Below are 24,855 nucleotides of genomic sequence, written 5' to 3'. Positions count from 1 at the left end.
TGTTTCGATTATGTCCTAGTAACTCACTAGCTGTATTGTCGAGATATTTACCCAGGCAGGGGGTATACGGCCGTAAAGGAAACGTAGGAGCTCATATAGTATCTGCTATACAAGGTATAAAAACCCCAGATCTATTCATATATCAATAGCTCAAATATTACTCAGCCATTAATATATAGCGCTGACCGTAGTGCTGACTATAGATGTTGCAATCATTAGACGAACTAGTACCCATCGGCCTTCACGATACGGACACACACGCATCCCGACATGCTTCGTTCGTATAATCCAGGATAACGCCGTAATGTAATTCGGCATACCCCTTTCGTCTATAAGACCCCCTCCACCTCGCTAGTCTTCATGGCTTAACTCTATTGTCTTCCGGCTTTGGCTCTTAATACACCTAGACGATGGGAATCGCTACCTTTATCGAGAAGCTTGAGCGAACCCTCTCAGAGGGGTCGAAGGTACTGACAGGTTCGTCGAAAGCCGACTTCCAAGCGACCCTAGCACGATGGACCGATATAGATAAGAGGGAACCCGGTGCTGTGGTTCTGCCAGCTACGGAAAATGATATTGTAAAAATTGTATAGTTTATGACTGAAGAGTTGATTAGTCTTTGAGTACTAACAGTAAGAGACAGATCAGACTAGCAGTCGAATCATCCGTCCCCTTCGTGGCAAAAGCCGGAGGCCATAGTTCATGGTCGACTATTGGATCCTCAGGGTTAATATTAGATCTAAGTTTAATCAGGACAGTCGAAATTAATACCAAAAATCAAACGGCTACTGCAGGTGCTGGCACCTTGATAGAAGATGTGGTTCAGGCTGTTGATGAGAAGGGTTATTGTGTCGGTGAGTCTCGAGCGACCATTAGAAACTCAGCAGAGCTGATCCTATCTAGCAACTGGAACAGTCAATAGCGTTGGTTTCATCCCATCCACGGTCGGTGGTGGCATCACTCTTCTGGCCCCGCTGGTTGGTTTTGGCTCTGACAACATTGTATCTGCCCGCATGGTTACCGCCAAGGGAGAGATTATCGCCATTTCAGACGATGAAAATCCCGAGCTCCTCTACGCAATAAAGGGCGCGGGTCAGTATTTCGGTGTCATCACATCCCTCACCGTCAAAATACATCCTATTTCCATTCTGGGTACTCCTGATGGAACCGTATGGAGCGGAACCCTGGTTTTTGACCTGTCGAAGGCCGCCATCCAAGTCAAACAAAACACGACAAGATCTTATTGTCTGGCTGGCGTATTACCAGCGCCCCCGACTCTTGATCCTATCATTATGGTTGCCATCATTCACCTTGGAAGCAAGGCGGATGCTGACATAGCATTCAAGCCTTTGCTTGACCTCGAACCAATTGCAGTCCCAGCGAGTAGCGAAGTACCTTTTGGAAAGGTGAATGCGGCCTTCCAGGCGTTTGAAAGCAAAGGCGGCCTAAAGAAGTGGCTAGCGATTGGTCTTACGAGCATGAACCAATTCAAACCAGATGATATGACGCTATTTGTTGACCAGAGGGCTAAAGTAACAGAAAAATACCCAACTGCCAAGCCGACAGGCTTCGTCATCGAATTCACGAGTGATGGTCCTTGGGACAAGGTAGCGGCGGAGAAAGAGACTGCCTGGTCACACCGAGACATTGCTACATGGTGCCACTTGCTCTGTTGGGCTTCCGACGAGGAGACCCTAAATTATGCATACCGAGTAGCTGAGAGAATCAAAGAACACCTCCGCTCGACTCAGGAACAAAACGACTACACCATCTACGGAAACTTCTCGCGATCTGCGCCTGTCCTGGAAAGATATAAGGGGCATGAGCGCGTGGAGAAATTGCGTAAATTGACACTACGCTGGGACCCTGAGGGTATTTTCACAAGAGAATTCCTGTGAGAAGCTTACGGCCGATCAGACGCCATTTAGTTGAAATAATTATTCCTCGTTGAAAACGATACGTACGGCATAATCTATGTTTGTGCGATTATAAACTATTTGGTTTCGAAATTAAGATAATCAGCTACTTTGACCCCAAGCCAGACTAATTGGATGCTATTTGAGTCCGAGCTTTCCGAGCTTCGGACCCTAACAAAGCGGCTGGATTCCGACCGAAATTAAGCATAGGAATGCCGATTCAGGTATGCCGAGAAGTTCATTAGACATTAAATTGATTTATGAAGGATCATAACTGCCTGGGTATTCGATAGATTAGGTGTTCCCCGCGAAATATCTACGCCTCTCTCCGGCATAGACTCCTACTTTGGTACCTTACATAGTAGTATGTAGTGTCCCCACTGCACAATGGATATCCACATTGCTATGTAAGGCTTAGTGCATGCGTTTGGATATCTGGGGGAGACCTCCAAGGCCAGGGGCAAAGAGAGGGGTTCGAAGCACAATCCCCCTCTCAGAAACAGTATCTTCTGAGTCTAAACACCCGTGCCATATAGCCGAGGCATTTGAGGTCTTTCAGAAACTTATAACCAAGGCCATTAGGTTTGTCTATGGAAATAAACATTAATGGGTACGGCAAACCCTACTAAAGGAGAATGATCATTCAGCATTAGTACTCAGATAGGCTTCACGCTCTATCTTGTGTATCCCCAAAGGACATACAGGAATTTTCGGCCTCTAAACAAGAATAAAACACAAGATATAATTACCCAATATAAGAATTAATGGCCTTGCCAATGGTATACCGAAAGTGCGACAGCCCGCCTGATCCGAAGCATGCCACGTCCATCGTCCCCACTCAATATCTAACCGACTAAGTATTTCCCATGTCGAATAGCCCGTCTATTCCCTAGAAAATCCAGGGAATGAATCGTGCTGTTTTAGCATGCCATTCTTCCCACTCCACGCCGAATTTACCACGCAACATACGTTCCTCCTGTCGCACGCGCGTCCACATCGCGACTGACAGCGACAACGTCAGAGGACCGAGCACGGTCCATTCCAGCGTCCGCAGAAATCCGTACCAGGCTGGCGGAACCCAGCACCCGAGTGCGCCATCAGTTCGCATAAAGAAGCCTAAGTTGCAAGCGACGAGGATCATGATGCCGGTGTAACTGGGGTGTTGTACGTAGCGGTAGATGCCAGATGTATTCAACCCGTCGGGTTCCGCGAGCGCGAAGGTAAAATTCTTCCCCAATGAACCGTATGAAATAAGCCGGAGCGGGATACCAGCGCAGAGGATTAGAGCTAAGGGTATAGTCGTCGCTGGTGACCATGTAATCATATCTGGGTTAAGACCATTTGCTGCACCGTGCCGGAGCAGATATGATGGAATGTTCGGGTAAGTGAATGCTAAGCTCGAAGTATGCAGCGCAAGAAAACCCAGCGGTGCAAACGTGGCACTCAAAGTACTCTTCTCTGTGAGGTTTAGCCAGCGCATCGTGTCACCAGTCAATGGTATAGGTTTTGTGCTGATGTTGGGAGGTGAGAGCGCCGCGTAAGTCCCAACGCTAGAAGCTAGCACCGCAGCCGCCAGTGATGTCTGAGATAGTGAAACCGAGAACGCCATCTTTAATTCGAAGTTTTGACGGCAAATAGTGGTTTTATGAGAGTTGTAGGTATCATAGAAGATAAATTAAAGTAAAATACGACGTCCCGCCTTGGTTCACATGATAAATATAAATAACGTCCCCATATTATAGGCGTATAGTGTAGCAAGGACCTAAAAAGGGGATAACCAATCTTGACGTAACCGGCAAGGCTCATCTTGGGGTTGCGATGGTTGGTGCGAATACCGAATGACCGGGTATTTGACGCCAGCAAGCGATGCTCTTTTGGATCCGAAATATGGGAGGGGATATGGTAGAGTCGTAATCTGAGTCATGGGTGAGCACGCTACGCTAAAGAAATTGGAATACGTTAGAATATGGGAAGGCAATGCTAAAACGAGAGAGGACAAGGGTTGTACGAGGATTATTAGAAAACGGGGCCAACGTTCGAAAATTGGAAACCGGTAGGACTAAAGAGGATGGCGACAAGGCTGGGTAAAGGAAGCGATGTAAAAGATGAACGAGAAAAGACGGAGAAAGAAAAATGGCCTAGCGAGTTTGAAGTGGGTGGTGGTGAACGAGATACTTCTTAGCTGAAATTGCCTCTAGGTGGTTATTTATTTGACCTTTGCTGTTATTGTACATACGATTTATACTAATTTCAGTACGCTACCGAATTGTTTCGGTACATACGTAGATGGCTCTCTGCTCATTTACAGACCAGACCGAGTGCAGTCTTTATCTGAGCTCTGAACAAACCCTCGTCATGACCTTCCTCATCCTCTCCGTGGTCTCGACTACATTTCCCTCCGTCATGGATTTGTAGACCACTTGCAGCAGAAGAGCCAGCTTATCAGTTTTTACATCCACATCCATCAACGATGGTATATCCTTCTCTACTTCCGATGAGAATCCCCCAATCAAATCTCGCAGGAGCTTTACGCTCTCTTTGTGTAACAGAAAATAATCAATTGAGAGGTCGTTCTCGAGAATAGACGTCGTAGTTTCGTCGAGGATTTCTAGCAGTTGCACTGGCGAAACAATAGCTGACCCAATGGTATCTTTTAGGGTTGCAGGATTGGTCGATGCTTGCTTTAAGAACCATTCGTCTAGCTCGGCGTCGACCTTGTCCTGTACAATATCCTTAAGGTATGCCGTTGGTTGGCGATAATGGCCGAGGAGTTCCCACGCATACCTTTGATGAAGGGCTTTGACCGGCTTGGGAGGGCCTATGAATTTGTTGATAGAGGAGCTATCGGCTCCGAACAAATTAGAGTCCACGAATCTCTTGAGGAGGACAATCGGGGTCAGTTCTGGGGATACGGTCCCCTGGAGCACTTTATCCTCGCCATGGATTTTGAGAAAGCGCTCCATTTGAGGCCAGTGTAAACCAGTGATGTATCCAAGTCGTGATGCTACATAAACGAAAGCCGCACCGAGCACCACAGGCGTTTCGCTTATGAAGCGGAACGCAAGATTGTTGAGGACAAGTCGGCAGCGGAAATCCATGAGCCCAGACCATATTGGATTTTTCTTCAAGAAATAATGTCTCTCGAAAGATTCCGTCATCCCCTTTTCCAGAAACCTTCTTTCCTTATCTTCTTCAAGGAAGTCCGATATGGCAAACATGTCAACCTCTGCCAGCCTGTCTCGGTACTCCTTTTTAAGGTCCTAAGGACTTCTAATGTTGGGTAGATGCTCTTGGAGAGTGGCTTTCATCTGCGCGCCGGTAGTTTCTAGGAGGCGAAAAGCGTGATCCACCTGGTCTTCGAGAATATATCGAATATCAAGATATATCGCTAACCCGAAAATGGCGCCTGTAGAATACCCCCGCACTCGTAGTATGTCTTCGAAGTCAAGCGTGAATTCATCTTGCGCACTGACAATCATCGGCAATAGCCCATTTGCTTTCATAGCCTTAATAAGACAACATTCGGGCATTATCTCGAACATAACATTCTTCATGAACTCACGATAACCCTCGTACTCATGCACACCGTATTTAGGTTGTATTATAGCTTCAGTTGGAACCATCGGTACCTTTCCTGGCGGTATGAATTCCAACATCTGGGTGATCTGAGTATATGCGGGAAATGCTAGCCAATCCGCTTCGCCAAAAATCTTATGATTTCTCTCACGATCCGTTAGCTTATCTTCATCTGAGTAGTCCACATGGTCGAGGCCGTATTCAAAGAACAGCGTGTCGAGCATGAAATCGTAATCAGCCATTTCGGGGACATCTTTGAGGGTTCTTTTCAATTCAGCTTCCATCTCATGAAACATTTCGCAGGCGGCGTTCGTCACTACCGCGAGAGTATCAAGTGCCACCGATTTATGATAAAAGTATTCAGTCCAGCGATCAATGACGAAGGTCCGTATAGAGTTGAAATCTTGAAAGAAGCAGTAGATCAACATGTAGTAGTCATACTCATCGTCGTCCTCTTCTTCTCCTTCCAGCCATTGGAAATTATCAACCCAGGAAGTTCCTTGAGAGCCTGTCTTTCGCTTCTGGGTGGGTTGACTCTTTGGTGGTTTCTTCGATTTTGACTTTTTGCCGTTCTTCTTCGGAGTCTTCGTCTTACGCTTCGGAACTGGCGCAGCTGTGTCGGAGTCCTCGTTCAGGTCTCCTTCATCTCCAATCTGCGAGTCTTCGGGCTTTAAATATTCGAATATATTTTTTATATCCTTCATATCCAATCGGTTATCACTACTCGTTGAGGGTGTTGACGTAGATGGTCGAATTTTGGATATAGCAGCCTCAAATCTGTGCAAAATCCCTTCAAGCACCTGGATAATATGATCATGCGCGGAGGTTTTCTGCTTCAACGCGTCATTATCCGAATTAGCTGCCGCCGAGCTAAAGAATCGCGCGCTCCTCTTTCTGAGCTGTACGACGTCGCGTAAAATGTCAATCGCCGACCGAGGAATCTTTTCAGGATCGGTGTTGTCTATGACTGTTGTTGTCATTGACTCTAACTCTGACTAGTGGATTGTAGATGATGCTTTTGCATCTTCTTTGGTAAGTTGGCGCTTCTTGGGACTTGAATCATTATTAAGACTTGCTGTTCCAGTCGATGGCTTTACGGAACCATTGAGCCGGATCTTGTCTGAAGTTTGCTTTAGCCATTTTTGGAATTGAGCTTGACCAAGCTTGTACCTCTGGTATGTCCCCAGAGTTCCTGACTCCCTTGAAGATGACATTTTGCTTAGAATACTTTATGTGAGTAGGTAAGTACCTAATCTACATGTAGGTAGATAATATGAAATGTTAGAAATGTCCAAACAAAATGCATTGGGCCGTTACGATTCACGTGATCTCAACACATTTCCACTATTATATCTATTATATGCGAATTGTGAACAGGGATTTGAAAATAAAAATTCGTTCGCCATGATGATTTCAGAATTGGGATAAAAAAAAGAAAAAGAGATATAGGACGCGTTCCCGTCTGGGTACTCATGGGCCTTTCTACGTACTACCTAAATAAATTTACAGGGAGAGATACAATACATTACCTCAACCCCTCATCCTTTATACCCTCTCACAAATCTTCGAGAAGCTGGCCACGTCTACATAATAGATATGATTTATTGTCATGGCTGAGAAGTTTCGAGAGATCATGCAAATATGCTTTCATGGTTTCAAATAAAAGGATAATTTAATGAGGAATATAAATGCGTCGATATACTACGGCCGCCATCCCCAATAGCAAAGGATACCTACTTAGGTACTTACTTGGGTCGGGTATTTTCGTTAAGTAGATAGGTACACAGGTAGTACGTTATCTTTGTGCGTTGAATCGGCACCTTCAATGGGTGAAGGCGAATATTCATTGCTCGACTTCGCATTCTCTACCTACTTGTGAGCTCCCTCTATCACCCGCACATCAGCTTGGAAAGTTAGGTGGGTTAATAAGGCGAAACAAGGATATACAATTCCGACAGAAATTTGTAACGTTCTACCCCTCACGAATAAGTACTTGCGCAGCATCCATACCTAGGTACCTAGGTATCCTCAATCCGCCCTCTACCACCCAGGTAGGTACCTAGGTATCTTTATCTTTGAGGGATCTTGCACTTTAGATATGTGCAACGGTCGTCCTATTTAGAGAATCACCATGCCACTTATGTCTGCCCATCTCCAGGAGATCGCCCGAATGAATACTCATATACATATGGCAACAGAAGGTCATTATTGATCGAAATTTCTCGGCTATTGAGCAACAGAGGGTTGAAAAGACACTATGAACCGAGGGGTTTTTCTTTTTCATCCTATGATAGCTAAAGAGAGGTTAGTGGCCGCGTGGACTAGCATATTCGCAGAATTCAAAATACTTAGACGAAATCGGTGTTCGTGCACATGAAGCATGTGCTTTACGCTTCGGCCCTTCATGCACGACTAATTCTGTTCATCTCGGAGCAATTCGAAGCTTTGCTAACGGAAATCCGACGTGGTTATGTGCAAGGTCCAAAGGCACGGAGTAAACTCCTTACGGAGGTATTGGACGAACGCCCTGTCTAGCTTCGGGTGTTTGGTTTATCGACGTCCCGAATGGTGATGAGACGAGGAGCTTGCTAATGATTATATTGCTACGTTGTTGATTTCCTCGGTCTGATTCGGGTATCTGAGCTGACCTAAACGGTTACCCGGTGGCGCGGTTCCCAAGTTACAGCGCTGTTCGGTACCGAAAAATGCGCCGTACTACAGTATGGTTGGGTGATGCTACATACGCTAGGGTATGCAAGTTCACAGGGTCCACGATTCTATTATGTGTGCTAATGTTAGCTCCCTACCACGCCCTCTCATACGACAGTCAGCCTCATTCGTTGTCCCATCATCATTTGTATGCATCTACTCATATCACATCTCACATTGGAATATGGAGCAAAACGGCTACCTCTAATCAATACAGCTGCAACGATACGGGGGTTGCATGTGATTTTATATTGCTGAGCAATACCCATGTCTTCTGAGCTAGGAATACGTCAATATGAAAGTAAAAAAGGTATATAATCCTGGTGATCATGCTCCTTAGGCATAGGGTTAGGATTGATACCATCGTAGTTTCACATAGAAGTGTAGAATGATGTAGACCTAGATACTTTGAATCGTAGGGAAAGGCAAGCCCAGAATGAATATTCTCTAACTCACCTATTTAGGTAGGTTATTAATCTACTTCAAGGTCCTTATGTGGGTGCGCGGCGCAATCATGAAGTTTTGTCAAGCTATCTCAATTCGTCACTCATACCAAAAGCTTTCTATTGCGGCTAGACCCAAAAGGCCTGAATGCAACCAAACTGGAAAGTTTGGTTTAGGTCCAATGGTCGATGTTGATCACTTTCGTGTTGATATACAGAGTAGGCCAAGGGTTGGGTTAACAGTACTTTATAAAATGGTACCATACCTAGGTAGGTACAAGACTATATTTATAGGGGTATTCGTATCGAACGTACATAATTAACTAAATTACCTAGGTACCTACCTTAATAGACTTATAAAAGAAAATAACCACTATTATACACTAGCTTTATTGATATTACTTTCCTTAAGTAATAAAAAGCGTATCAATGGTTTGTTGGTTCCTAAATAGCTACAAGTTTCAATATGATGTCAAGAACTTGTTTTAAGTACCTCTTATAGGTTCTTGAATCATGGGGTTGTATGAGATACCCCCTACTATTTTACAGGCCCATGTTTTTCCTGGTGGAGTATGATGCTCGAAATACCCGTGTAATTACATCCGATGGTATGGATTAACACAACTCTAAGCGACCCGAGACGCTGCACTGGGTCAATGTTTATTGGTCCAGACAAAGGTCTGGGATCATGTACTTGGTTCCCTAGTTTCTATGATTCCCAATGTTTTTCAAATACCGCCTGACATCACCGAGGGATGCTGTTGATCGTTTACGGTGACATAGCGCGGATTCAGCGAGCACATCATCCCGCGCTCAATGATTTGCTCTACGACACCACTAAACATGTATAAGTTTGATAAACCTCCCTGTGGGTACGCCGTAAAGTCATAATGCATCCATACACCTATCTGGCTAAGTACCTACCTGCTTAGGCAAGTTAATAAGCGAGTGGGTATAGAATAACACTTCCCTAAGGATCCCATCCTTGAGGCTACAAAAAGAGGGAGAAAAAGAAGAAAATTTTTATGGGGGCGGGAAATTTCATATTCTCTAAACGCGATTTAAAAAAAAAATTGTAGTGTATCTACATATCAACCACACAGATGACGGGTTTCCGCCCGTGCGAAATACGTGTTTTCCGCATCATGTTGTGTTGTCGGGCATCGTCGCGACCCGCAGTGTGGCATCTCTTTTCAACTACCGAACAAAAGACAGGGTGAATATCCAGCCAAGACACGTGGCCGACCCCGTTGCACGTACTACATATGTAGACTCCTGTGGGCTGGACCACTGCATCTTTAGTTGCTTATATAAGTACCGAATCTTCTACTAGAATATTGATTATTAGGTTAGTTACTTCATTGTGTATAATGATTATAGACTCGGAGTTAGAATTATTTGCGCTGTCTTATAGGTACCGTAGGTATCTTCGCCTACAACAAAATTGCCATTTCATTATTTGGTAAGGAAGTATACCCGTATCAAGCTTCCCATCTCGCTTCGGTAATTGTGTGCCGCTTTTGGAAATTCGTCTCTTCAGAATAAGATACGAAGTACAATACCTAGACGCTGAGTCCGATTAAAATCGGGCGAAAACACTGCTTTGACGGGTCTTATCAACTAGCGTGGACAAATAAATGGCTACAAGTGCAGTTGGATCCTCGTAGTGCGGATTCATAGCTTCTGGAAGGCTTCGCTGGCTTTAATTTCGGCCACCATTCGTGGAGATGTCCCACGGCTTGGCGCAAGGAATCAAGGCTATGGTTGATCCTTAAGGTGGTAGGTGACCCACGTGCTAGCTCTTAGGCTAATAATGCGTTTCGAAGTCTTACTTTAGGGCGTACATTAGGTATCCTTGTGCTCATTGGCAGCTGTATATAGGTACATATTCATGCAAGTACCTAGACTGGTATCTACATGTTAGGTATTTATATGTATATCTGCTTGCATGATTTTTTGTCTTTCTTAATAGGGAACTTAGAAACAAAAATGACTATACAATACGGAATATTAAGTAGTAGAATAGGTATTATTATATACTTGCTAGCTTATTAGCTTCCTAATCTAGATTGATTGCATAGCAGACATAACAACCCTCCGAGGGATGTACCACCTTAGTCACCTAGGTGGCTATAGGCTCAAGTATAAGTTAACAAGGTACGATTTCTTCGGGTTTACCCGCTCTTCTAGCATTGATAGTTTTCTTTGTGACGGCTTCTCTCCGATGGCGGGAAAATCTCTACTATAGTATGTCTAGTGTTATTATATTTCCCAACCGGTTAGTAAACAAGCAAATGAGGTAGTAAGGTGGTATCATCTTAGTGGTATCATCTTAGCCAGTCCTTCTCTTTTTGTCGCGTACATTATTTCCTGGGTAGATTCTGAAACAACTCGTTTCTTGTTTTACTTCTTTTCGAAAATCCGCGCTAAATAACTACATAGAGGCAAGTACTGTAAAGGCTTCTAACCTGTTAGGATAGGTACATTGCTTGATGCCGTCTAGCGCAGTCCTTGCACGCTACAGCGGGGTGGGACATCCTCGTCCGCCTGAAGAGCTTGCTTCCTTTTTCGTCTTATTCTTTTTTCCCATAGCGGATCCTAATCCAAGGTTTTGGTATATACCATATACGTATTATTCTCACTATGTTATACATCTTTATCATAATCTTGAAATGCCTAATGTATTAATTACATGACCCTTCTAAGATCAAGATGTAACCTGATTATGTGAAGGTTGCCAAGGTACTGCTTAGGTATATAACTAACTTATTAGTCTCGTTAATGTCTCCATCATGCGGTCTAGTATCCCAGCTGACGTACATAAATAAGCACAAGGTGCTTAACATGTCGGAGAAAAGTCCGTTAGCTAGCCGTCCCTGTGCATGGTGCCCACCTAGAGCACGGTGGCCCAACGCTAAAAGAGGGCCGCCTCGTCAGGCTAGCAATAAGTACTAGGTGTCAATCGTACCTAGGTCCCATGAATATGGGTCCCCAGACGACCATGTACATAGCTCTTCTCAGTGGCTTCCAGTTAGTGGTCCAGGCCAGATCCCCCTGTACCATACAGCAGAGTCTCCAGTACCGGCCAACTCCTGTCTGGCAAGGATCATGGTACAAGGACGAGCCCATTCAAATGTCATCGATGATAGGTGCATGCAAACGTCTTGGCACCTTTAGAAAAAGTAGTGTGGTCTGTATGAATCCAGGCACACCTGGCCAAAGGTTCCTGGTGTTGGTATGTACTTCTCCAGCGCTGTCAGTTGCGAGCACGATCGTCGATACGACAAGCTTAAATACACACATATTCCCACCCACCTTCGACTTTGTTTGTTTTATTCACTTATTTCGGAGTTATGGATGACACTTATCGACTACACAGCAAAATAAGCGCATGATTTTTTATTTATTTAACACTTTACCATCTCTAGACTTCTAGGTCTACATATTGGCAGAGTTTAGAGAATATATTGGTTTAGAAGCTTATCTCTTTCTGTTACTCCGGCCCACTTAGACTTGAGTCGAACCGACTACACCAATTCTTCGACAATGTGTGATTACACACAGGTATTTCTCTACAACCAGATCATACAGATTCAGGGAATGCTTTGACTAAGCTTGTATTAGGTAGAATATTGCTGCCAGCACTTTCGCTTTGTGGTTCAAAAATGGTGCAAAATCTATGAGAGAACAGGTCGACCATGTCCGGCGCGGGTCACACATATGGAAATAAGGTATGCTTGTACTTCGCCTTAACTATATGTACATGGGCAATTGCTGACTGGCCTCCCGCTAGGCATGATGAACTCTGCTGTAAGATTCTCTATATTACTATCGGGAACTCCCCCACCCTCGTTTAGTGCTCGGTTCCCTAAGTTACAGCGTTGACACCTTTAATTCGCATGGTAGCCCCAGCAATACATTCCTTTTTTTTGACAGGACGCCTATATATGCACCACGCAACACGTTTGCGTAGTTCTATACTTGGCTAACATAAATTTTTAGCTGACTGCCGTCCGCGATCCCCACCAGCATGGGAGCATATGATTAGACGAACCAAGAGACATGCGTCGTACATCTAAATCAATGGACTTATTCTTTCTTTAACGAGGCAAAAAATCGGCGTACCATTATAAGGGAATCATTAGGGAAAATATCGGATTTGGGACACTAGGGATTGTTTCAGTGGTACAGATCTTCAGGGCAATAAGCAACCACACTGGGCTGTACTACAAATGCAACCCTTCTTCTGCGGACCTCCTTACTCTTTGGAGAGTGCGTTCCGTGGCAAAGGCAAGGGCTGCGAGGCTTGGAGTCTGGTGTTATGGATACTAGGTAGGGTTTAGGGCTATTAAATGCGGCGTCGTGTTAGCCATGGGTAGAGGAAATACAGCTTTCATCATGATGGAATGACTAGAACACCGCAGGACATAGTTTATTGCAGCATTGCCTGCGAGAGGTTATCATACTCCAAAAGAGGAGCATGCTATTTCGAGGGATGAATCTAGCAGGAAATAACGGGTTACTTGCTTACTAAATAAAAGACAGCCTTAGAGTATAAAAATGTATTATCAGGTATAAGTCATCTCGTAAGAAACTGATCGTTCTTATTTCAGAAGTCCAGTACTTGAGATAAGGCTGTTTAGCGACGATGACCGCTGCCGCCAAGAGCTCTATTGGTCAGTAACCCGAAACGACAAATTAGCTTGCGGCATTGCGCCGAACTAGAACCCCCCCATGGCCGCAATGTAATGCAAGGCGCCAGAACCAGTGCTAATGTAGTGGTACGGGAAACGCCGTCCCACCTTAATACATTTAATGAGTACCTAGGTAGTTTTGGGTCTGGTGTTAACGTTCGTCCAACTTGTGGAGGATCCCCCTCTCAAGTCGAGCAAAGATAGTCCATGCATGAGGTGCCTTTTCTACATCAAAAGAGAAATAAGCTGACAGCGCTCGGCGAATAAATACTGCGAATCATATCATTACAGGATCTGAGTTTTTAGAATACGGTGTGTAGTCAAGTTCCGGTAAGACGCAAATCTGCTGGGCAACATCTCGGGTTAGGGACCATGTCGGAATCCCGACTACCCCCGCGTTCGGGCATCTACCGAAGTTGCATTTTTAAATATCTATGTGGTTGCTTCAAGACGGCTGGTACGAGCTAAAAGAATTTCCAAGTGAGGCGGACCCGCGCTTGCTTGTGAGATTTTCTATGAGTTTATACGTGTCAAGGCAAGAAACAAAATAGCATATCCTCCGCTAGATGGAAATAAGCATTCTGGAACCTTTGTAACCTTGGGCACAAATGCAAGTCACAAATAGTCGGTAGTTTGTCACCTACTCATTCTTACATCTAAGCGCCGTACCTAGGTAGGAGATAATATCACGTTTTTAGAGCCATATGCAAGGCCACTTTGGAGGCATTCATCATATATGTAGATTACTTAGATTCTGGTAAATTACAACTCCTTTCCGAAGAATGAAACAACCTCGAGTCCTCTTAGATTGTTCTAGGTACTTAAGTACCTAACTTTGATTCTATGTCGAACGCTAGCCACACCGTCTCTGCGGTGACACCCACCATTCTCTATTAGAACTCTGAAGGGATATCCCGATCTCGGGCCGTCTATGTAGGAACTACGCTGAATGATACTCAGCGTTAGATAATGGGTTTCAAATTACCCCTCCCCCCGGATACTTCATTGGTAACATATTAGGTCCGGCACGTAGGTAGAAACTAAAGGTCATATCTGTTATTCAGTTTATTTTTTTGTCATGTGGTTAGATTAGGTGGATGGATGCGACTCTGCATGCATAACAAGTAAGTCACGCAACCTCGCGAGTTTCGACCGAACTTATCAGCTCTAGGAAGTACACGCTTATTTATCGAGTTGACGGCAAATTTTGCGGGCTGCTGTTAACAGGGGGGTTTCTTAACTGTGCCTTCCCTAGGCTGATTCTCTTATATCCATACTTTAGTATTACCAGACGTCAGAGTGAACAATGCAACTTACCCAATTAGTGACGATAGCAAACTGTTGCAGTCGGACTAGATGGTCATCGACTCCGATGCGGTGTCAGACATATAGATAACATATTCTAAGGATCTACTATTCTAAAACGAGTACATCCAGATAAATACAAAGTCTCAAGCAAGGAAAGGAGGTAGAAAACTACGTAGCCTAGGAAGATCTTTTTAAGAACAATACGTAGTACATAAAATAACCATTTATAACCCCGCTTAATCAACTTATAATTGTTCAGGTGCCACCACAGCACGTGGAACGGGGGGCTTGTAATGATTTAACAGGGCTACGCGCTTGTATATAACCTACCTAGGTACATATGTATGTAGATACTTTGCTCGTCTCGCAACTCCGTCTCAACAAGGAAGGCCTGGCAAATTACAATGCAATTACGTTAGTTTCTTGACCCATCGAATTGACGGTATATAATGTGACAAGCTAATCTTGCGTCATTCGGCTCGTAGGGCATCGGTATGAAATAGTCTTATTAGCTACCTAGGTTAGATAGGTATATATGCAAGCTTCAAAGAAAAAGAAAGGAAAAGAAGAGTAAAAATTCCAGAACTTTGACAAGGGTGTCCTAGTGCTACGTGCCTACATACACATACGTACATATGTAGTACGCATACATGCGTATGCGTAGATCCAAATAACGAAGGAAAACCTCCGACGCATTATTTTAGTCTAACATGCAGGGTCCTCCGGGGCATTGCAGACTCTTTTAGGGTACTTAGATAGGTACCAGGAGTCAACCGAAACCTCCTACCGGCCGACCTCTGTCTAATTCTAATATACCAACGTACTTACTACATTATAAAAAGTACCTATTTACTTCGGATAGAGGCAGTTTAGCAAGCATATATGAGTCTGAATGTATGATCAGTATATATGCAGTACTAGGATGCCTCCTTTTCCACTTACACTGGGTAAGTAGGTACTTATGTACTTATATAGCACACTCTACTATAGGTAGGTACATGCGAAGGCAAGTCCCCGTAATCCCACTTGGTAAGTACCTAGGTATCTAATCCACCTCGACTCACCGAGATATGAATTCAGTAATCTAAGGCCGGTACAACTCCGCTGCAGCAATGCTTAAGCACTGTATTACAACAGCGCTATACATGAATTCATAACATACATATCTACCTAGATAGGTACCTAGGTACTTGAATGCTAATACACAACAATATTTCTACGTTACAATTACCTATGTACCTTAGTAGGTACTTTACCTAGATGGTCCACTTAAGCCCAAAGTCCAATCAGAGCCTGGCTATTTACTAGCGCATACCCTTATGGGAAGTATTGTACGTAGATTGAGCCAATCAAAGGAAACTATTTTCCCTTGCAAGGATTTAGGTTGTACCCTCAGGCACATGTATTTATTTACTTTTACCGTTTGAATAATTGTATAATTAGGTAGATTTGTTCCATTCATGATTATCTCTAAATGGGGATAAAGACCAAGAGAATTTGCATACGTCTGGATCAAGTGAGATACTTGATTTCACGTATTGCCGAGTCCTTCCGTCCGAGACCTCGGGTGGTAAATGTACCTGAGTACCATACTGTACTATAAACTAATCTGATGGTTCTTGTCAATCAAACTTCCGTGCGGCACCAGGGTTTTCAGAGAATCCGATTCGCTATGCCAACTTTCTCCTATCCTAAGCGCTACAGTAGGATTGCATCCATACATTAAGTAGAACAGTGGACCACTGGAGGAGAACATCTTGACTTTCAGGTAACGAGAACACGGTGCTTGTCTACCTAGGTAAACTATGATATATTGGTATTAAATCGTTTGGGCTAGTAGTAATATAAGGAAAAGTCGGTAATTCCTGTCTCACCAGGTAATTTACCATAGTTGATTTTTGGTTTTGTTTTTTTTTCTCCCTTCGAAAGTATTTCGGCCGGTTCTCACCGTCCTATCGTATTTCTCCCAGGTTGTACAGGCACTATGCTTATTTTAATTCATAATCGGCCGAGATAGAGGAAAGGGATGATAAAAGAAAAAAGGACGTAGGTACCTAGTTGGACAGGGAATAACTCGTAGTATCTTCTAACCCATTTCATCCTTAGCAGGTTGAAGCTAAAGGCTGTGTGCCGTAGAAGTAACTCCACTCTATGAATCGTCACTCCACCCATTGTCACCTCACCCGCATCGACGTTTACTCATGTGACTACCTAGGTACGCTAAGATGTATACACAGTATGGTGCCGGCTCTCGAACGGGCTGACGGAGGCTCTATTCCTTACTTGGGTCTCGAGTGGCTGGGGAAAAAAACCGCTCTTGAAGAGCCGGGATCGAATGCCTACCAAGTATAAGCGGGTAGGTCGCGTCTATGTCTCCATCACATATGTGTACTTAGTTACCTTAATAACATATTCAGGTAAGTTTCGCCTACTAGTGGGCTAGGATTAATATTCGGTGGTTTATTTACTTCCATAAATCGACGAGCTTCACTTCCATTGTTTCAAAAAATGACCTCCGTGTGGCACGTACTTAACATAACCATGGTACTAGCTACTAGACTAAGACGGATAAGCTTTATAACCTAAGTTAATCATGTAGTGGTTCGGCAGATAGGAATTCAAGTAAAACATACTAGATGGATATATCTTTACGTAGCTTATATGGGCAACAAGAGCTTGCAAATGAAAGACTTGCCTATCCAGACTGAATAATGCCTACTTACCTAGGTACCCAGGTATCTAAGGTGATAAGTAACAACACCTACCTACGAAGAGTAACCTTTTCGTAAAAACATGCCATCCCTTTCTAAAATTCGTTAGTAAATGGATTTTAGGTTTATTTTTAGACATCGCAATGTAAGTGATACATGAGGAACGTAGAAGCGGTACATCAGATACCCTTACCTACCTTACGACACCTAAGTGCTTAGATATGTAACTCATTAATATAATAAAAACTATCGCACTCTGCATGGCAGTACGCCATACGTACCTAAGTACTGATGTACATATTTACAAATGAATAAATAAGCGCCTAAGCATATGCGGGCCCACTAGATATCTAGCGGACCGACCCGTACCTTCGGGTCACTCTAGGAGTTATCTAGTCGATCACGACTCTCTAGGCTAGTTGAAATGCATCACATTACTTCTTCTCTATGCAGGGCGCTCAGAAGGGGAATACGCGTAATATGCTTGGTTTCCTTACGGGCAAAATGTGCCGCACATTCTCGCAAGTAATCCTCTTAGTAGATCATTTAAGTTCTCTGAGCCACACATTCACATTAAGGGGCCCTAGACCAACGATAAAACGTTCATCCAACATGCATCTCACCTACTTATTCTACGATGTCGTTACAAAAAAGTAAGTCCGAGACAGGGGGGTGACTTAATTTTGGAGGGGAAGATATCCAGCGAGCGATCGTCGCTAACTAATTCGGCAACTCCATCTCCCGTTCAAGGTAAAAAAGAAGCAAAATACTAGTTTCGATCTGAAGATAATTTCTCCGGCGAGAAGAGGCGCATAAACACCAACCTGACTGGACGAAACCGCACTTGGTGTTTGAACCCGATTCTCACTGCATGACGGTGGAAATTTGTGCTTCACAACCCTTGTAACTGACCGGGGGAGGAATGAACACCATCACATTTAGCATTCTAGATATGAAGTTATGCCTGTGAATTGGCTCCCGTTGCAGCTAGCCTCTGCCTGATCTCATGCAAGCCCGCTAGATCTACATGGGACTGGGCAAGATGGAGGCAAGGGGGGCCCAGCACGAAGGCAGCCAACACATGAGCTCGATCATAATTGATCGTTAAGATCTGGGTTACTATGACTGAGAACCAATATCACCCCTCGTTGTTGGCTAGGGCCACAATATTTGTGGCGTTAGATCGAGTTTACAATTGGGTGATTCGAGGGCAGATGATCGATGTTGGAGATCTCTAACGGGAGCCTACAGAAGAACAAGACTCTGCTAGCCACTAGCAGAACGAGATAATTTCCTATCTACTCAATTCCAACGAATCGAAGAGGCGAGTCGACCGGGAAACTCATCTCTAATGTTGCTTATGAGTTTTTAGTAAAGGGGCGGTCCTGGCTTTTAGCCAGCGGAAGACTTAAACAAATGGGATTCATCTTCATATTGGTTACTTTCGGTTAGACCTGCAAGCAAGCTGTCCAGATGCGGTAGTTAGCGAATTTAATTGTAATAATGGTTGATACACCATTGCTATCAGTGGGCATTTGCAATCAACATCCTACATAACTGGACTAATATATTACACTAGATTGTATCCACCTAAAGTACCTGAGTCTTATTTGGCTATAATGTTATGATACATTTTTTGATATTTCTATCGGTTAATAGGGAAACGTGTCATTCGCTTTAAGATATTGAGTAGCAACAGAATATTCATTTGTAAATTACATCAAGACACCATAACTCGATATGATACCCATCGCCTTTTTGGGACATCAAAATCTACAAGTTGCCTAGTAAGCACACGTATCTCAACTCACCCCAGAGCCATTGGATCCTTGAAACGAGGTTTCTAGTAGCAAATACCGCACGATGCTCTGTAGGTTGTTCGTGTTGAGTTATATTGGTTGTGGTGGTAGTCTGGGGGTGGGTTATCCGAGCTATCGAAGACGCCCTTTTTTATAGGCCTTAGTCACAAGATATTACAAGAACAATCATTTTTATTCCATACAGTCTTATTGTAACTCTTTTGAGTAGATATTCCCTAGTCGCGATCCTCAAGGTCGAAATCTAACTCTTCATAGTACCGGAAAAGGCCATTTGCGTAGTTCAGCCTTCTTTTGCTCGCTAAGTAGTCCTTGATCTTAGGCCGTTCTTTCACTGCTTCATACAACTCGAAGACGCGATTATACTTGCCTGATTTTTCAGCAGCAGCCACTATGACAACGACAGTCAGTATTCAACCATCTAAGTGTCTACTACTAGGTAGGCAAATTCAAGGGGGGCTCATAACTCTCGCTAGAGAATCTTATCCCATGAGGCAACCAGGAAAAAAACAAAAAGAACAACCAGTTGGTGTTACTTACTGGCCTTCCTGAAGGAATGTTTGGCACCGTTGAGGCCCTATATTGTATTGTATTAGCGATTGCCCGTATTATTCCCTGGTTAGATGATAAACTACTTGCGAATCGCGTAGGAGAGAGAAAAAGGGGGTGCGGCTCACTTGGAATAGCACTAAATCTGCATAAGTCAATTGTCCACTATATAGCCATGGCCCCTCTCCACTTGCTTTGCCTTGGATCACACGCTCAAAATAGCTGAGAAATTTGGGGAGTCGGGTCTGGACAAAGTCCTTAGTTCTTCGTTTAGCCTCATCCTTCTGGTCTTCGTAGTACAAGCCTACGGAGATAGGGTGGTGGCTCTCGTGCATTTCATTGCTAAAGGCATCAAGGGCTGTGAGTGCCAGCATATTGACCTTGTATAATGCATCATGGTGCTTGTCATCTTTGGGGACCACTATAAAGATGGAAGTCAGCCGTTACTATTCGCTGTGCATAGAACAGCGATTATCGAGCATATGCAAGTAGGAAACTAGTAGGGGAAATAGGGGTACGTGTCACCTACGTCCGAGTCGCGGTCCTAAGTATAATAAGATGTTAGAAGTTTGAGAGATGAGGAGATCGCCATGGCGGAGTATAGGGCACGCGAACGGTGGCGGATTGAAGTCGTCCCCTAGATTTTTTTCATCGTACTGTGCAATGACTTGATCTATGCCGTTTTTGAATTGTGCTGTATCCATGTATGTAATACCAGCTTCTTCTAGTGCCAGGCGAATGAATTCTCCACGGCCCGGGAAGCCAGGCCAGTAAAGAAGTTCGTATGACGCATCTTTAGGCGACACCTGGGATTCCTGAGAAGACATAGTGGGCCGTTTATGCCGGGGCTACTATTTTGAAAATGCCGTACTGTAAGGACTCATCGCTTCTATAAGAAAAGAATTGACGTATGAGCGTAGGCATAAGGAGTAGTTGAATTCACGAGGAAGCTCTCCAAATGGAAGAGTTTTGAGAGTTTCCGAGCATAGCCATGGGTGGGTACCTTCACCTGTAACATGAGCGGGGGAATCGTCATGACCCGAGTGAGGACTCCGTTACATTGTATGCAGGTCTATATTCTAGGTCCAGCCAAGATCTTCCTACCAGCGATATCAAATAAACATTTGTAAGAAATGAAACCGTATACGCCGCACAAGCACATTTAATCTCGCAAAAAGATAGGGGTATCAAGGTAGGGGGAGACACAGTAGAATTATTCAACGCACCCGAAGATCTCGGCCCAAAGTATGCATGCTGATTTGTTAGGAAAATGTCAATAGTATCGTATATCATCCGGCACGCTTTGATACAGCATCCTGGATGATTTTATGGCACTCGGCTGGATTTGAAAATACATGCCACACTTCGCGGGGTACGTTTTTAAAGGCTTTCTCGAATCGCTCCGGTTCATTTTTTGCCTCGATACCAATAGCTGCGATGTCTTCCACTTTACGAATGAGAATAATCTTGACCCAACCGGGGTATGTTCGATAACTAGATTAAACAATGTCAATACTAAGATACTTTAGAATATTTAGGAGATCGCTTACGTCTCGCCATAGGCTTCGGGATCAGATTGGGTCGAATCACCAATGCATATCATTTTTCTCCTAGGAAGCCATGAATGGATCTTTTCTATACGATCAATCTTGTAGTCTTCCGTACCAAGAGTGAGAGTTGTTAGTAAACCTGACAAACTCATCCAACTTTCATCACGCAAGATAATGGTGCCATGTGGATAGTTCTGCTGACGGAAATCGCGTAGGAATGGATATAAATTGTACGGCGAGGCAGACAGATAGAACCATGGCGAAGTCTCTTGAATAAGGGAATGGATGAATTGGTATAGCTTAGGCATTCCGGGACAGGGCTCAGGTTTGTCGAGGAAAGTCGTGCGAAGGATACCGATGGGATCACTTGTCTGAGTTATCTTAATTGTATCATCGATATCTACACCTGTTAGCGATTCTCCGGTTATTAATAGCCAAGTCTGGACTTACCAGATATTACACCCCAGCCTTCAGGTTCGGCATAAAAAGTCTTCATTTCGAGGAGGCCATTTGCGCCTTTAGGTACTTCGGCAAACGTAGGAATAAGCGCACCCCCTCCATTATCGGGTAATCCCTTGATGTCACTACTTATACCATTCCTGCCACCGGGACCAAGCTTGAGTGGTAGATCTCCTCTCTGAAGCGCTTTGACCTGAGCCCCCGGCTTGATATTCTGCAGGAATGGTCGAATGCGCGCCTCTACGGTAGGGTAATTTGGGTCCTTCTCGTCAAGGTCGATCTTCGTAGCGACAGCATTTACAGCGTCAATGATAGCGCAGTATGAATTTTGAGAGAAGGCAGCAGCCACAAATTCTGCTTCCCATTTCCCCGTCTTCTCGTTATGATATGCAGTATTGTCGAGTAACCAAATAGTGTCTTCGTTCGTGATCGAGCGTGGAAAAGGGTTCTTATTACCGAGGTAAGAAAGGAGCTGATAGGCTTTGTCGGTCGATATCAGAGCGGACGCAGACGGAGACGGAGAGAAGTCGGGCAGGTCGTGTTCGGTCTCATCGAAACGACGTTCCTTTCGCGTGCGATTTTGCATGTCGATTGCACCTGTATGCTTATAACGAGCTGCCATTTTCGCTATGGGGATTTTGACGCCGATGTCCTTATAGAATAGCTACTTATACATGTCCCTAGTAGCAATAGCAATAATGATCGAGCTGAAGGGATTTTGATATTGACGCGTGATTCAAATAAGATGTTCGGGGTCTCCTATCAAGCATACCGTGTCTTTTGGGAGGATGATAGACTTCTATTCTTAAACGAAAGATCCAATGGCTAAATGCTGACCAAGTTGGTTAGGCGTTCTAAGGTCAGATGTGATCATTAGGACTATCTAGCCCACGAGCATCGCCGAATCTATCTTAGAATTTGCCCCCAGCAAGGCTGGAGGCTTCAGCCCAGGCGACTAGCAGGGAATGGTACTGCATACGCTTGTATTCGCGCCACCTGGGCAATAGTATGCTGTAAAGAGAATGGCACTGGTGCATCTCGAGTTTGGCGTCGCTCGCGACCCATCTCCCTTACGGCTTGGCACGTCAATCGTGGCCCGGGCGCGTTGCAACTAGGTTGATACTTATGGTATGTGTAGGAAGAGAGAAACTACCTAGGTACCTAGGAAAGAAAATTCCAGCACAAATAAAGCGTGACGGCATCGATCGCCGGCATATCACCCCCACCGCTGCCCCTGAATGAAATGACCTAATACACTAACCTAGTAAATGTCACGGTCTAGCGGGGGTTGTATCGCCTAATACATACCTAGGTGGGTATGGTACAGCACCAGACCCACGATCCAGCCCTATTATTGTCAGCATTGGGATACACAGCAGTTATTTATATCTGCCTTACATAGTTTTGAGCGAGCTTATCAGGCCCTCCTCTATACGATCATTTTATGAGCCTGATATACTTATTCTTGCGCTGGTAGGATGAATGGCTACCTCTCGTGGTTGGGATCCGTTCTATCCTCTACGAGTGCTGAATGCAACCTAGTAGAATGCAGAGTGTGGGAGAAGTCTTATTATCCATGCGGAGAAACACCGCACTGGACCCCCCCATGACGTGTGAGAGCTCCCCGCACTCGCGGGCTTTTTATAAGAGCAAACTAGTAACTCATTAGCTGAGCTTACGTAGACGGTTGCTTGTAATGTATTTTTTTTTCCGTGCTGAACAGATACAATGCTCGAAATTCGATGCAGTGGAGCTGCTTATGAGGTATGGCTCTTGGAAATCCATGAACGACGATGGCATTCTTTCAATGGGTTATGCTAAGACCTTAATAGATTGGGCTAGCGCATGGTAGGTTGGCCAAAGAGAAAATAGAACGGTCTATAGGTTTTTATAGACAACTTTTTCAAGAGTCTTGCTCACTGGGCTGGGCGGAAGTTCTGCAAGAAGCATCAAATTACTTCGAGTCCCTAAAGAGTATCGCATCACAATACCTTGTGGAAATCAATGGAATCGCAGATGGAGCAAACATACCATTCTTGGATATTCTAGCGCTAAATATACGGTCCGAGATCGCCTTTAGCCTCTTCTCCGATAAATCCAGAGGGATAACCGACATCCCCAGCGACGGATGTACAAGCCTTGGCTTGCTAACTAAGTCAGAATCATTCCTCTGCCAGAATTGGGACTGGAGAGTTGAACAAAGCCCAAACCTGATAATATGCCACATATCACGCCCAGGGACAGACATCCCAGATATCGCGATGGTAACTGAGGCTGGTATTATCGGTAAAATCGGGTTTAATTCGAAAGGCGTAGGCTGTTGTCTAAACGCCATCCGATGTCGTGGCCTTGACAAGTCCAAGTTACCTATACATTTTGCGCTAAGGGCCGTGTTAGAATCCAAGTCTCGCGAGGAAGCCGTGAAAAGGGTCAAGTCTTCCGGTGTTGCCGGAGGGGGTCATATCCTGGTTGGTGATGCAACAGGTTCGACCGGTCTCGAGTGTACAAACCTCTGGGTGAAAGAGCTGCCTGTGGATAATCAGGGACGGGTTTGCCATACAAATCACCTTGTTCTCGAAAGTTCTGATATAGATGAGCCTCCTTGGCTAGAAGATTCCACCTTACGACTGGCGCGAATCAAAGAGCTTACGTCTCATATCGCCCACCCTACGGTCGACACGGTCTTTGAAATCTTCAAGGATACTAAGGGATATCCCACGTCAATAAACAGAAAACAGGAATCCTATGGCAAACCCGAGACGCTATTCACCATCATAATGAACCTAACAAACAAGATAGCTCACATTACGCTTGGTAGACCTACAGAGTATAGCGAGCACATCCTTTTGGCGTTTTGAGGCGACAACAGAAATTGCAAACGTCGCCTATCTCATCATATGTATGTAAAATGAGTAGTCACTTCTTAATATTATATATGTATTGATTAGATGATATTTTCTTTTCATCTTTTCTCTCCCTCTTTTTTTTTTCGGTTGTTTTCTCCGAAACCTGTATACCGTGTGGTTGTGCTAATTTTTACTATGAAGATGCTGGCAGCTCACTAAATTAAGCTATACTATTACGCACCCGGGCGCTTAGTGCGCTATGCTTTAGCGTACTTAG

The 24,855-nt window shown here is 44.3% G+C and overlaps 8 protein-coding genes across 8 annotated transcripts; 3 read left to right on the top strand and 5 right to left on the bottom strand.

The window, feature by feature from the left end:
• Window positions 1–85: 85 nt before the first annotated feature.
• Window positions 86–2,118, top strand: F4822DRAFT_236700 (FAD-binding domain-containing protein). Its single transcript, XM_051454239.1, has 4 exons — window positions 86–114; window positions 204–587; window positions 644–854; window positions 904–2,118. Exons 2-4 carry the CDS (start codon window positions 411–413, stop codon window positions 1,896–1,898), a joined length of 1,383 nt encoding a protein of 460 aa, XP_051313950.1. The 5' UTR covers window positions 86–114; window positions 204–410; the 3' UTR covers window positions 1,899–2,118.
• Window positions 2,119–2,891: 773 nt separating this feature from the next.
• F4822DRAFT_402000 (uncharacterized protein) lies at window positions 2,892–3,608 on the bottom strand (the record flags this gene model as incomplete). Its single annotated transcript, XM_051457987.1, has 1 exon — window positions 2,892–3,608. A coding segment is annotated over exon 1 (615 nt), but the record flags the coding sequence as incomplete, so codon positions are not given.
• A 476-nt stretch (window positions 3,609–4,084) lies between these two features.
• On the bottom strand, window positions 4,085–5,134 carry F4822DRAFT_443332 (uncharacterized protein; the record flags this gene model as incomplete). The annotated part of the gene is made up of 1 exon (XM_051463095.1): window positions 4,085–5,134. One exon carries the CDS (start codon window positions 5,132–5,134, stop codon window positions 4,244–4,246), a length of 891 nt encoding a protein of 296 aa, XP_051313948.1. The 3' UTR covers window positions 4,085–4,243.
• Window positions 5,036–6,718, bottom strand: F4822DRAFT_236686 (uncharacterized protein). Its single transcript, XM_051454238.1, has one exon. The coding sequence runs from the start codon at window positions 6,470–6,472 to the stop codon at window positions 5,177–5,179; it is 1,296 nt and encodes a 431-aa protein (XP_051313947.1). The 5' UTR covers window positions 6,473–6,718; the 3' UTR covers window positions 5,036–5,176.
• Window positions 6,719–11,528: 4,810 nt separating this feature from the next.
• Window positions 11,529–12,174, top strand: F4822DRAFT_236674 (uncharacterized protein). The gene has a single exon (XM_051454237.1). It carries the CDS (start codon window positions 11,622–11,624, stop codon window positions 12,003–12,005), a length of 384 nt encoding a protein of 127 aa, XP_051313946.1. The 5' UTR covers window positions 11,529–11,621; the 3' UTR covers window positions 12,006–12,174.
• Window positions 12,175–19,298: 7,124 nt separating this feature from the next.
• On the bottom strand, window positions 19,299–20,781 carry F4822DRAFT_236583 (glutathione S-transferase domain-containing protein). Its single transcript, XM_051454236.1, has 4 exons — window positions 20,253–20,781; window positions 19,852–20,144; window positions 19,715–19,751; window positions 19,299–19,565 (listed from the first exon to the last, which is right to left on the bottom strand). The coding sequence occupies exons 1-4, from the start codon at window positions 20,548–20,550 to the stop codon at window positions 19,393–19,395; spliced, it is 801 nt and encodes a 266-aa protein (XP_051313945.1). The 5' UTR covers window positions 20,551–20,781; the 3' UTR covers window positions 19,299–19,392.
• Window positions 20,782–22,886, bottom strand: F4822DRAFT_236582 (uncharacterized protein). The gene is made up of 3 exons (XM_051454235.1): window positions 21,724–22,886; window positions 21,274–21,673; window positions 20,782–21,217 (listed from the first exon to the last, which is right to left on the bottom strand). The coding sequence occupies exons 1-3, from the start codon at window positions 22,352–22,354 to the stop codon at window positions 21,013–21,015; spliced, it is 1,236 nt and encodes a 411-aa protein (XP_051313944.1). The 5' UTR covers window positions 22,355–22,886; the 3' UTR covers window positions 20,782–21,012.
• A 46-nt stretch (window positions 22,887–22,932) lies between these two features.
• Window positions 22,933–24,684, top strand: F4822DRAFT_401989 (AAT-domain-containing protein). The gene is made up of 3 exons (XM_051457986.1): window positions 22,933–23,080; window positions 23,131–23,496; window positions 23,565–24,684. The coding sequence occupies exons 2-3, from the start codon at window positions 23,461–23,463 to the stop codon at window positions 24,588–24,590; spliced, it is 1,062 nt and encodes a 353-aa protein (XP_051313943.1). The 5' UTR covers window positions 22,933–23,080; window positions 23,131–23,460; the 3' UTR covers window positions 24,591–24,684.
• The last annotated feature ends 171 nt before the right edge of the window (window positions 24,685–24,855 follow it).

The sequence above is a fragment of the Hypoxylon trugodes genome (genome assembly GCF_022578975.1).
Source record: "Hypoxylon trugodes strain CBS 135444 unplaced genomic scaffold F4822scaffold_5, whole genome shotgun sequence".
Classification (NCBI taxonomy): domain Eukaryota; kingdom Fungi; phylum Ascomycota; class Sordariomycetes; order Xylariales; family Hypoxylaceae; genus Hypoxylon; species Hypoxylon trugodes.
The sequence above is the reverse complement of the archived record's forward strand: the minus strand, read 5'-3'. Positions and strand labels throughout refer to the sequence as shown.

Bases quoted from the DNA above. Each gene is read 5' to 3' on its own strand.
- F4822DRAFT_236686 (XM_051454238.1), bottom strand. From the start codon at position 6,472: ATGACAACAACAGTCATAGACAACACCGATCCTGAAAAGATTCCTCGG.
- F4822DRAFT_236674 (XM_051454237.1), top strand. From the start codon at position 11,622: ATGAATATGGGTCCCCAGACGACCATGTACATAGCTCTTCTCAGTGGC.
- F4822DRAFT_236700 (XM_051454239.1), top strand. From the start codon at position 411: ATGGGAATCGCTACCTTTATCGAGAAGCTTGAGCGAACCCTCTCAGAG. The intron at 588-643 runs GTATAGTTTATG...AGTAAGAGACAG, and splicing joins AAAATGATATTGTAAAAATT to ATCAGACTAGCAGTCGAATC. The intron at 855-903 runs GTGAGTCTCGAG...GATCCTATCTAG, and splicing joins TGAGAAGGGTTATTGTGTCG to CAACTGGAACAGTCAATAGC.
- F4822DRAFT_236583 (XM_051454236.1), bottom strand. From the start codon at position 20,550: ATGTCTTCTCAGGAATCCCAGGTGTCGCCTAAAGATGCGTCATACGAA. The intron at 19,752-19,851 runs GTGAGCCGCACC...AATACAATATAG, and splicing joins CAGATTTAGTGCTATTCCAA to GGCCTCAACGGTGCCAAACA. The intron at 19,566-19,714 runs GTAAGTAACACC...TCGTTGTCATAG, and splicing joins ACATTCCTTCAGGAAGGCCA to TGGCTGCTGCTGAAAAATCA.
- F4822DRAFT_401989 (XM_051457986.1), top strand. From the start codon at position 23,461: ATGCTCGAAATTCGATGCAGTGGAGCTGCTTATGAG. The intron at 23,497-23,564 runs GTATGGCTCTTG...AGACCTTAATAG, and splicing joins GCAGTGGAGCTGCTTATGAG to ATTGGGCTAGCGCATGGTAG.
- F4822DRAFT_236582 (XM_051454235.1), bottom strand. From the start codon at position 22,354: ATGGCAGCTCGTTATAAGCATACAGGTGCAATCGACATGCAAAATCGC. The intron at 21,674-21,723 runs GTAAGTCCAGAC...TAACAGGTGTAG, and splicing joins AGGCTGGGGTGTAATATCTG to ATATCGATGATACAATTAAG. The intron at 21,218-21,273 runs GTAAGCGATCTC...TGTTTAATCTAG, and splicing joins CCCGAAGCCTATGGCGAGAC to TTATCGAACATACCCCGGTT.